This window comes from Otolemur garnettii, unplaced genomic scaffold, assembly GCF_000181295.1.
Source record: "Otolemur garnettii isolate 467f Iridium unplaced genomic scaffold, OtoGar3 scaffold00008, whole genome shotgun sequence".
Classification (NCBI taxonomy): domain Eukaryota; kingdom Metazoa; phylum Chordata; class Mammalia; order Primates; family Galagidae; genus Otolemur; species Otolemur garnettii.
Genome location: NW_003852403.1, coordinates 22,910,081 through 22,922,551, shown reverse-complemented (window position 1 = coordinate 22,922,551; position 12,471 = coordinate 22,910,081). Strand labels below are relative to the sequence as shown.

The 12,471-nt window shown below is 39.5% G+C and overlaps 1 protein-coding gene across 1 annotated transcript in view; it reads left to right on the top strand.

Moving 5' to 3' along the window:
• Positions 1–12,471, top strand: part of ARID5B (AT-rich interaction domain 5B) — a 183,264-nt gene that overhangs the window by 80,912 nt on the left and 89,881 nt on the right. The window contains exon 4 of the mRNA XM_003783633.3: positions 9,799–10,029. Coding sequence (XP_003783681.1) covers positions 9,799–10,029 — 231 coding nt within the window. The remainder of the gene's footprint in view (positions 1–9,798; positions 10,030–12,471) is intronic.

Here is a 12,471-nt window from a genome sequence, read left to right as displayed (position 1 = left end):
TTTTTCATGATTATTTTGACTATTTGGGGTCCCTCAAAGCCCACATAAATTTGGCAGAATATCCGTTCTTTTATAAATTGCACAGTTGAAAATGAGGGCAACCAAAGGAGAAATAAGAATTGTAGATAATCCCACAACCTAGAGGCACCCACTGTTAAATATGTGTAAGTATTATACAAGACAATGAGATACCAATTCATCCCCTAGGAGGGCTGTGATAAAAATAAATAGTAACAAGTGCTGGTGAGAACACTGGGTTGTCAGAATCCTCACATGCTACTGAGGGGAGTTTAAAATAGTACAGCCATGCTGGAAAATTGTATGGCATTTCCTCAAAAGGGGAAACATAGAGTTATCATATGACCCAGCTCCTAGAGGTACACATATATCCACACAAAAACTCTTATAGGAATGCTGACAGCAAAATGTGATTATAGGTAAAAAGTGGAAGCAACCAATGTATCCATCAGGAGATGAAAAGATTAGAAAATGTAGTATATATGTAAAATGGACTATTCAGCCATGAGAAGGGGTGAAGATCTAATACATGTTCCCACATGGATGAACCTTGAAAGAATGATGCTGAGAGAACTAAGCCAGTCACAAAGGACCACATATTTAATGTCTGGTTCCGTTTATCTTAAATATTCAGAAGAGGTAAATCTATATAAATAGAAAGGAGATTAGTGGTTACCTAGGACTGGGGTAGGGGTAGGCTATAGGGGCAGAAGTGTTCAGCTTTTGTGGGGTAATGACAAGGTTCTGAATTTGATCATGCACAACTCTGAATATGCTAAAAGCCTGTACACTTTAAATGAATGAATTCTATGATAGGTGAATATATCTCAGTGAGACTACCAAACAAATGACATGGGTCTGAATCAAGGCCTAAAATGTTATTTAACTTAATTATGTTAATGGCTACACATTTTAATGAAGTAGACATGCATTATACATACACACAGTGTCTGCACATAGATGTGTCTAGAATGTCTTCTAAGTACTACGTACTAGACGATCAATATTAGTCAGTCCTGCGTTGTTTAGTGTTTAGCTCTCCATACATACTTTTTTTCCTGACATAAACAGTGTTGGTCATTATTAAATTTAGCTTGATCAGTGTTGACTGTGAAATAATCGTATCAGTGAAAGTCACAACAAATAGTGATTTGTCATTTTACTTAACGTTCAAATTTGGATCTTACATGCTGGGAAACTGATGTGTGGAAGTTAATCATTTAGCTATTGATCTGTCTAGTATTGCACCTTAATTAGGTTTATTCATGAGCTTGGAGTTCAGGAGGGTCTCTCCGATGCCAAAGGTTTATACAGCTGCTACAGCAATGGAATGGCAATTGTTTCCGTGATGGCAGACGTTAGATACAACTGGAAAGATAAAAAGCCACGTGGATATTCTCAGAAAAAAGATAGCAGATAATGTTACAGTTTTTAAGGCCAGTTCTGCTAATGATGGTCAAATTTCTCTCTCTCATAGCAACCTTGTCATGGTAACCATAGGGCAGCCCCCTTAGGTCTTAGCGGTAGCTCCTTATAAATCAAGAGAGGGGTGAGCTTAACTTAGTTTAAATCCAGTATAATAATAGGCTTACCTGGGTCACTTGTGAAAAAATAAGTGCATTAATTAATCTCTGAGAAAACTTTTGGCATAATTTTAGAGTAGAAAATTTTGTCTAGGCCCTGACTCCCTGATGTCCATGGGTTCTTTATATTTAATTCTTCAGATATTGAAACTCAGTTATACTAAAAGTGAATGGCCGACTGTAACTTAAAGGCTACTGAATATCAAACCTCAAATGTGGTCACAACTTTACCTACATGTTGTTCTGGCCATGAGGTAAACAGGTCTCACCAGGAGGTAAACAGTACCTGTTGCATGATCCCTGTCTTGTATGACATTTAAATTTGGCTGAGAGGACTCCGTGACAGTAAGGTACAGAATTCTCAAGATGAAATCCAGAGTGGCTCCTGAATGTGGCTTCAAACTCAGTGGCCATTGGGGACCACCTTGGAGGGATAGAGCTGGCTTGCCTCCCACTAGGTTCTTCTGTTGCTCAGAGTAATGGCAGTGTTGGGTTTTAGTTTAGCTTCATGTCGTTTTCTCTTCTGAGTGGTGAAGCAATAGTCAGGGCAAAAGCTGATACTGATATTGTACTACATATTTTTATATTTGCGTGTCCCTCTATTTTAAGTGGTTTGCTTTTGGCAACAGCCAGTTCAAACCCTTAGTTTTGCATTTGAAATATTCTTTGTTCCGTTTGCAACCTTGCACTGATCTATTTTCCCACATTTTTTTTTTTTAAGTTCTCTACTGTTTTTGTTGCCTATCCTGGGAAGATCTGTGTTTCCATTTATCAAAACAAATGGCAGGCGGGGGACCATTTACAGCAGTTTTTTTAGTTAATAAAACCCAGCCAATCTCCTTGTTCTGTTATGTTAAAAGTACATTATCTTTTTTATTGCCAGTTCTGTATGGCTAGGTCTGTTTTCTCTCTCAGCAATCGCAGGGCTGCCCCCACTTGCTTACTGTGTAGAGAATTACCAAATCACCAAGGGTGGGGCAGCACCAGCTGACTTACAGTACAAACCATTTCTCAAAATAACCACAACAGTGCAATACCAATGTGTAATTTACGTCACAGTTTGTTTTTATGAAATCGTTTGTGGCATTTTCATTTCTATTCCGGATGGAATCTTGTTCTCTCTCCCTTTTAATCAGGCATTTAATTTATTTGTATTATGAATATTTTTCCACTCCTTGCCTTGGGGTGCCTCCCATTGAACAGCTCTGAGGAGGGGCCACACCCCCCCACCCTCACAGATCTTCCCTGACCTCCACTCCCCAACATCAGTTTAACTGCAGATGTATTTTCCCCTTTGATGTGTACTAACTTCGGGTACTAAGTTTACAGTCTTCAAAGAAAATGAAAAGTATGGTGGAACACAGTGCACGTTTACACCGAGCTGGAGCCACAGATTGATAAAGGTGATCCACCACTTTGGAATTTTAAATACTTGCAACCAATTCAAGCCATTTAGTCATATGCTCTGCTGCATTTCCCTTTTACAAATGTCTTTCTGTATAATGTCCTGTAATTAGAACAGGAAATCATTGAGTAACTGCAAGATGAATAAGAGCACTTAGACTGAAAGGAAAATTACCTTCCGAGAAATTATATTCTTTTTTTTCTTCTTCTTCTTCTTCTTTTTTTTTTTTTTTTAAATGCATGTTACAATGTTGGTAATGATAGTAACAGCTGTAGCTCCTCTTATCTGTAGAATGTTCATGCTTTAGGTTTCTCTGGAATACAAAAATTTCATTTTCAGTAATCATCAAACATGAATGGACAGAAAATAGGAAATGCCTAATTATGACAAATATTCAGTGTCACCACAGAGCCACAATTAAATGGAAACTTCAATATAATTGTCAATAGTAGGAAGAACTGGAATAGTGCCAGGTGTATAAAGTTGCTGCTTTGCCTGTTGGTTGGTTGCTAGGAGCGCGGGGAAAAGTAGAAAGCTTGGAGAAAAGAATGCCTAATGTAATAAAGCAACAGAAGGAAGCATAAATCACGGCGAAAGCCTCTCGTATTGACATGATTTTACTTCAATTGTTTCAAAACTAGACATCCAGTTTTATAACATGAGCAAATTCATATTTACTTTTTGAAAAAAAGAAAGAGAACCGTAGGTTGTCTTTGAAGCGCAGGGGACATTGTGTCTCTAGCAGCCTTCATACATATTTGGAATCTTTTAAGTGAAAATCTTTAAATGTTTGTTTCTATTGGCATCCAAATGCATTTGCCCTAATACGATTAAGAGAACGAAAGGGCAAAATACTTGGCAGATTTTTCAGTTGAGGTAATTAGGTGCAGGAAGGAACATGCATATTTTTTCCACCAGGCTCTATAAAATCCTGGTGCTAAGGTTTTTTTTAAAGGTTTTTTTTTTTTTTCCAAGCTTACTGATGTTAGAAGTAGATTCTAGTGGTTTTCAGTCAGCATACTGGTGTGATGTTTCTGAAACAAGCCTCCCCTCCTCCCCCCAAGAATGAAAAAGCAAGTTATAATTCTAGATTGTCGTGTAAGAGATAAAAGCAGATTTCTCCTCCGGAGTCTATGTTTTCGGCCTCTGTGCATTTGGCCACCATTATCTATTTTAAAAAAAATAGCATTATGGATATTTGAAAGTCAATGCTCCATTAATTCATTGTGTTTGCTATTTCATGCATCTCTCTTTGTACAAAGACAACTTGAGCAACGTTCTGTTCAAAATGAATGCCTGCTCCTATCCTCTCCCCCCACCTCTTCCCCACCCCCAGCCCAACTCTGAGGATTAAAGCAATGGTATACAGTTACTGTTTAAAAAGCTTGGGTGGAGTCTCACGTTATAATTACAGTTTCTCTGTGGAATTCTGTTTTGGACTTTGAAAATATATAAATAAGTGAAAAATTGACATTGAGAGAGGTTAACAAAACGTGTAATTATGATATAAGCACAGGATTAGAGTAATTTTGGTTGAGCATTACAGCCAGTGTACTTTAGGTATTAACTTTTAATAGGCAAAGTTCTTTTTATTGAAGTTGAAATGAGGTTTAGTAATTTTGGGTCTCTTATTCCTTTTCATTTTAAAATAGGCATATTCACATTTGGGGGTGGGCGTTGAGGAATGGGATGACATTTTAATAGAATGTCATAATCATGGTTTAAAATTTCAGTCTTTGGGTACTAGCAATTTATTACTAATCATTTTCTGTTGACTCCAGTCAAGTAATGTATGTTACCCAACCAACTACGACTGAATGGAGTATGTTAGGAGACTACTCCTTAGGGTAGTATTTTGATTTCTTTTCCTATGTGGGTGGGGTTGAAAGAAAATCTTTGTTCCAGGAACACTTTGTTTGTCTTTTGCTAAACAAATATGCAATGTATCCATTCTCTGTTCATTCTTAGACTTATCTACTGGTCTTATTATGAATTGGAAAAGGGAAAAAAATCCAACATGGCATTCATTGGCAGCCCGTGTGTCATGGGTAACTTTGCTGATGTATATATGAAAGGCATAAAGGAAGAAAGAAATAGCTGAGGAATTTAAATAAGAATTCTTGAAAGGACTGTTGGGCTTTATTTGTTTCTCAGTGTACTGGGGCAAAGTTAAACGTGCCAGCTGTTGAAAAGTTTAGTATTTTTGTAAGCTGTATCAAAAGCAAGTTAATTTAATGTAAAGGCCGGTGAGGCAGTTCTATGAACATGAAATTTTAGATCTGGAAAGCTCTCCCTAAACTCATAATTTTCTACTCTGTTTTATACACCTTTCATATTAAAGTGACCCCACTTTGTCGGGAGGAAGTGTCAATAAAATTAACATGTCTGCCTTAAACTGCAAAGAGACTCAAGGCACGGTCACTCAGTGAAGCTTTGGCCTAGCTGAATTGTTGGTTCTTCCCAGATCTCACCTTTACTGGGGTTCTTCCCTTTACTGTCATCTACAATGTTTTGTTAATTTTCTTAGGCGTCTTAAAGGTCTCATGGGCTTTCTCTGGTTTTGTAAATATTAAAGGTAACTCCTTTGGGGATGTCTAATTGCAAGGTTGAAATTTACTTCTAGCCAAACAATACCAACATTATGGTCCAAATGGGTGGTTCTGCTCATGAGCAGCAAAGTTATCATAATTCCTGTTTTGACCTCACCAAGCATTGTCACATTTAAACCAGGCCCCCTACCGCGCCCTTAGCCTCTTAGTGTGGAAAGAAGTTAATGAGAAGTAGGGACTCCAGGATGGCAAAACATAAGAGTTGGAACCGTTTCCTATCACATGGGTAGAAAGTAGAAAGTTGATGTACATGAAAATAATGTACAAACAGTCAATAACGTCAAATGTCACAATGTCCATAATGTCAAATAGTTACGATGAGAGTTGCAGTGCTTTAAAATAATAACAAGGTAACTAAGCCCGAGTAGAAGAATTATGGCTTATAACTGGCCACATTCCACAGTGTTACATGAAACAGAAGTCTCTGTTTTATCTGATCAAAGGCCACCATTCTTATCCCTAATTTGATAAATTAACTATAAATCTCTATTATTATTTTTACCATCATTTTTAAGGAATTTTGTCATCACGAAAAGATCATCAGACTTGGAGTTAATAGATAGGGTTTAGTTGTTACCTCCATCACTGTTTAGTTCTTAGAGATCATGGAGTAGTGACTGGTGGGTCTGAACTTCATTTTCCCGTCACTAAATTGGGGACTAGTAACAAGTAGAGATGCTACTCATAGGGTTTCTGTGAGCAACAGAAGAGGTATGTTAATTGACAGACCTTAGCAAATTGTTTAGGGTTTTATTATCAGTACCAAAAATAGCATTAATACTGGCTTTGCTTTCTAAATAGGGAAATGGTCCCTTGGTCCCACATATTTTTAGTTAAGAGGGCTTTTTAGAGTTGCTATCTTTGGTGATATCTGAAACGATCCTGGAAAAGTAGAAAGGAGAAGGGAATTTGGTCCTATATTCTGTCCTGTGTACTGTGGGTGTTAGAACTAGGAATAAAAATATGTATCTGACAACTGAATCTATATATATACATATATACATGCTATATATATATTTTTCAAAACTCATATTAAATGTATTGCAATAAATCTATGCAAAAAGCTAAGCTCAAGAGTTACTGGTTTCAAAGTTAGTGTGCATGAGCTACTTGGAATGCATGTTAAAAGTGTAAATTTCTATCCCTCAATCTTAAGAGATTCTGAGTCAGTGGTTCTTGATGGCACCCGGATTCTGCCTTTTTACAAACACCCAACGTGAGGCTGATGTGGGGATGTGGGCAGTCCCAAATATGATTCACTCCAGAATGAATGGGCAGTTGTAAAACTGGTATCCATGAGAGTGGAAGGAACTTGGGGTTTTTCTTCCAACAGAAAGAGAAGGATTCATGAGTTGGCTAATATTTTAGGAACCACATGAAGGGAAGAGGGGTAAATGTTTTGCACAAGGATGAGACAGCGAGAAAAAGAAAAGAAAAAAAGAGGGCATTTCCAACAGAATACTGCCAGGGAGCTACCTCCACCCAGAGCAGAAGATGAGGAAGAGGTTAGCGATCATGATGAAATGGTCAGAGAATAACAGGGGGAGAATGAAATGATAGGCGGGAAGTGAAGTGGTCCCCAGTGCCCATGGGGTATCTTCTCCATGAAACTAACTCTAAAGCAACTGTTCTTTCACATTCTTTTAACCTGAAAAGCACAACTCTCTCCACTTTCTTTCAAGAGCATTTGAAGGAACTGGTGCAACTTTCCTCCATCACAGAAAGCCAATGGCACAACCCAGATAGAGTTTGGGAATCAACAGGTATTTGCACAGTATTTACTGTGTACAGGAGGTGGTATGAGGTGCTGAGCGTGCTAAAAGGAGTAATTCCTGCCCGTTATTTGTTAACCCCACTCTTTTCATTCACAGTGTCTTGGACAAATACCACATAGTAATGCAAGCAGAGTGAAATAGCACTTAGGTACTCTGGAGTTCTGATGGCGTTTGGTGAATATTTCCACTAAGTCTTTTCGTGCTTTAACTGTTATAAAAAGCACAGACCTGAACTCAAACCATGAACTTAATGTCTTGGTCTGCTGTAAAAATCTCCGATTGGAGTATCTTGGGACATATTCACGTTTAAGCAGCTCAAAACGTGTTTTCATTTGGAGATTTGCCTTCAATGTAAACATATTTCCTTTTAATTATGTGTGCCAGCTGACGAGGTGGCTACCCCACAAACCAGGCAGGAGTCTAAGAATCGTACACTGCTAAAAGATGTCATCTTGTAAGCCGCTAAACATCTCCATTCATAGAGGAGTCTCCAGCCTGAGGAACTAAGTGAACATAATTAGGAATACATCTGGGCTTTGGCCTCCTATCTGAAAAGGTCACATGCACACCTTCCATTGGTACTAGTTATGTTCCATCATTATGTTCTGTCCTTGCTCATTCGTCTCCCACTGCTTACCAGATGGCCGTAATAATGTCAGTATCCTTAACAACTGTCTTATGCAATTCCCTGCAGCATGGTAAGGGCTTGAAATATTGAGTCTTTTCCCTTTGGATAAGCAAGTGACATGTCTGGGAATTGCTTACAACTGCTCTGATGGTGTGGTTGTAGAGTAACAGCAAACTGGAACCTAAATTCAGCTTGACATTGTGTGGGCTATAGGGCTACCAAAGGAGAGGTGTTAACCATTCCTCAAGCTTAGGAAAAAGGAAGCCTTTATCCATGCAGAGTCTGGTTTCTATAACTGAGAACAAAATATAGTGAGGTGTAAATAAGCACTAAGATCATCGTAAGAGGAAGCTTCACTGATCTGCTGAAACATTCTCTTGAGTTAAGTTGGTTCCGATGGAACTGTCTCATAAGGATGTGTGAGGAGACCTCTCTGCATGGTTCTCTGAGATGTGCCCAGCTACCAGATGGATTTGAGGAGCATTAAAAGACAGGGGGTATGGGGGTATGTGTATGGAGGGGGCACTGGAGAAAGAAGATGTATTAATCAAGCTGGGGTAGATCATGCTGCAATAACAAATGGCCCCCAAATCCCAGTTGCTTAAAATAATAGAGGTTCATTTTCCACTTGTATGTCTCTTTGGATAAACCAGGGGTTCTGCTTCTAACACCCAGAATGCTAGAGTAGACCCTACCTGAAACATTACAGGCAGCTAGAACACAGGCAAAGAGAAATTGCCGTCAGTGGCACACAGGCTGTCCAGGTAGACACCCACTTCGGTCATATTTCATCAGTCAAAACAAGTCACATGGCTCCTGGGCTTCAAGACGGTGGGAAGCACAGTCTTTCCATAAGCCAATAAAGACAACAGGAAACATTTGCTGAGCAGCTCTAATGACCCCTGGCAGACGGTGATGCTATTTAGACTCTTGGACATCTCTCTGGGGCAAGATGACTTTTTCAGAGGCCCCAAGCCCTGCAAAGATTATGGAGATGCTCCTTGGGGTTTCATGCAACAAAACCATCATAAATTTAAAATGTACCTAATACCCCTAACCCACCAAACATCATAGCCAACCCCAGCCCATCCGTGGACAAAATCACCTGACTGTGCAGTGCACCATAGAGCCCCAGTGAGAGTGTACTGTGGGCCACTGCCTCTGCCCCCCATTGCCAGAGAGGATCTATTGTCAGCCCAGGAAAATCTCAAACTTCCTAATTGGAAGTCCTTGAAATACCCAATGTGTATGGCTTTTGCACCATTACGTCAAAAATCTTAAACGGGACCATCATAAGTTGGAAACCATCTGTATAATCCAATACAAGAGCAATACCAAACTGTAGGAGTAAGTGTAAAGAAGCACGACCAAGTACTGCTTTTTCCCTACGATGATGATGATGACTTTCATGCTTAAAAACTGTGCATTTCTTTCAAGAGTTCTTTTTGGCTCTGCTGCTTGCCATTGATTCAGGTGTTGATTACTGTGTCTCTAGGGCCATCATACTCTTCCTTTTCTCCACAAAGAGTCTCTGCAGCAACCTGAGGTTTTCCTGTGGGGCTGGATGAATGAGGTGGGGCCAGGCCAGGGAATGGGGGCGTGTGGGGAGGATGCTGGTGTCCCTTAAACTGTGATGAGGATGAATGGGCTGGTGGGAGAGTCTTTGTAAAGACTGTATCTGCAATCCCACATCTGAAGCAAATATTGAAATTATGTCATGGCCATGGAAGGTCTTTGTTGGAGGAAAGAGGGTAATGAAAGTATTTTCTCATTTGTCTAGGGGAGGATGAGGAAGACACGAACGTGATAGTTCTCAGCTACCCCCAGTACTGCCGCTACCGCTCCATGCTGAAACGCATCCAGGATGAGCCGTCATCCCTTCTAACGGACCAGTTTGCGTTAGCCCTGGGCGGCATCGCTGTCGTCAGCAGGAACCCTCAGATCCTGTACTGTCGGGACACCTTTGACCACCCTACTCTCATAGAAAACGAGAGTATATGCGATGAGTTTGGTGAGTCTTCTTTTTTCCTTCTCCTATCAGATACCCGCACACACGTGCCTGGTCACTCTTGGTTCAAGCAAAGAGTAGTGATGGGGAATGGGGCTGGATTCCACACGCCACACCTGCCCCACTACCCCTACACTGTTGCTGCATAAGTCGTCACTGCCTCTGTTTACCATGAGGAAGAGATTATTATTTAGAATTTATTGTCCAAAAGAGAGTCTGAAGTTGCTTGGTTGACCTTGAAATTGACCTTTGGGACAGATAACTTTCACTTTAGTTCTCTCTCAAAAGGTTTTGGCTGTTCACGTTTGTTGTTGGTATTTAACTGATCACTCCTTTTGTAGTGTTATAAGGTACTATAAAAATGCACCAGTTGTAACTGCTTCAGTACTATAAGGTGGGTAAGTAGATGGTAGGTTCATAGATGATGGATACCTGGGTCTCTGGGTATCCAGGGACCCACACACTTTGCCCACCAAAGGTAAATACCTGCACGCAGTTTGCATCTCTGTCTCGTTGGCTGGTCATATGTTTCCATAGACAGAGGAGGAAAAGATGCCACATCATCAGTTTGGAAAACCTTATGTGGTGCTGGGAATAGGGGGAAGCAAACCAAGATCACTGTTTTCTTACATCTTCACTTTCTCACCTGTTTGTTGAAGAGATTGGATCTTATCAGTGGTTCTCAGCAGGCTGAGTGGGGATGTCAGGATACCCTGGAGAGCTTTATCAAACTTGTTCCCCTTCTGTAACGTTTAGAAATTCTTATATTCTGTGCAATTTGTACAATTACAGAAGCATAAACATCCTCTACCCTCACCCTACCCCTTCTCTGTGAATCACCATAGAGTGAATCACCACTGTAGAGTGACCACTGAGATGGCTGAGCCCTGCCAACCCCCTCCCCGATACCTGGCTTCGAGAGTGTAGACTCCTATAGAGGAGAGATGTGGCTTGATTCTGTTGGCTGATATTTCCCCAAGGAACCCAAGTTTATGCAGATTATATTATGGATTATTCACATTCAGATTATTCTGCATGGTTTCTTCACCATGGTAGATCTTAGGCATGGTTTTGGGAGTCCACTTGCGGCCTCTCAAATTTAATTCTTCTTGACTCAACCGCAACCCTGTAGCTGCTACTGGGGAGATTTTGTAAGTACATATGTGGCCACAGGTAGGCTGAGGATGAGGGGAAGGGGACCAAAAAGATCTAAGTTAATTGGATTCTAAAGGTCATGACTTTTTTTCTTTATAAATTGTTTTTCCTGGTGACTTTGACAATTCTAACTTATCGAACGACTGTTAATCTATAAGAGGGTACTAGTGTTTGATTAAGTTCTTTTTTCCTTCTTCAAGTAAACAGTTACTGTGTGTTTTAATATTCAAATAACCTTTTAATTCAAGTAGAAAAAATGTGTGCAATACATTTTTTTAATGTCCTCTCTTTTCACATCAGCATTTACAAAATCTTTCCTTTTCAATACTTGTGTTGGAGTTTTTCTCTGGGATGACCAACTCAAACCCTACCTCCCACTGGCTTGCTCAAGAGGTCTCTAAATTTTTGACACAGAGTAAAACTGAAAGAGAGCTTTCCCTCATGAACAGTATTCAAAAGCAGAGTTTCACATTGTAATATAATGAAAAAAATGTTTTAACCTTTTTGGCTAATTTAAGAGTTATTAGTCATTGAGTTTCAAAGCTGTTGCATCTAGAATTGGTAATAGAAGTTCCAGTTCAACAGTGATCATAATGGTTGTTAAGAGTTACTAAATTAGTTTTAAATGTTCTCACAAACACAAGCATCTGACTTTTTGAATGTTTTCCGGAACTTTCTTCTGGTATAGCTAATTTTAACACTGTCTTTTTTTTTTTTCTCCAGCCTCTTAAAGTGGAAGCTTTCTTTTGGAATTAAGGTACCTTTAAAGAGCTTCTAGATGGCTAGTTGAATAATTAGAATATTAGATTTTTTTAGTTGTTTGTCCTTCCAATAGTTTGTACTTCTTAGAGTATTTCATGTTCGTGAATGAACAGAAAAGCTTCTTTTGACCTGATCTGAGTACTTACGCCCACATTCCTTCACCAGCCTTCCACTTTTGGTCACACATCTAAATTGCCAGAGAGCACCCTCTTTGAAAGCTCCAACTGGTTGTATTTGAAATCGACATGCATTAAAGTGTTTGTTAAAATGTGGCATTGAGTTTCTCCAACCAGCTAACAGTTGGTGGAAGAACATAAATTTAATTAGTGACTAGCATTAAACAAATGTTCCTAATATTAAACACTGCCAGATGACTGAAACACTTCTGTCAGATTACCGAGAGTGCCAGGGGGCCCACAGATGAATTTTCTACACAGTATATATTCTGTACCCCACGTTTGGTGACTTCAGTAATTGGTCAAATGTAATTTAGGTAACAGTATGCCAGGGCTGTAAAAATCAAATTTT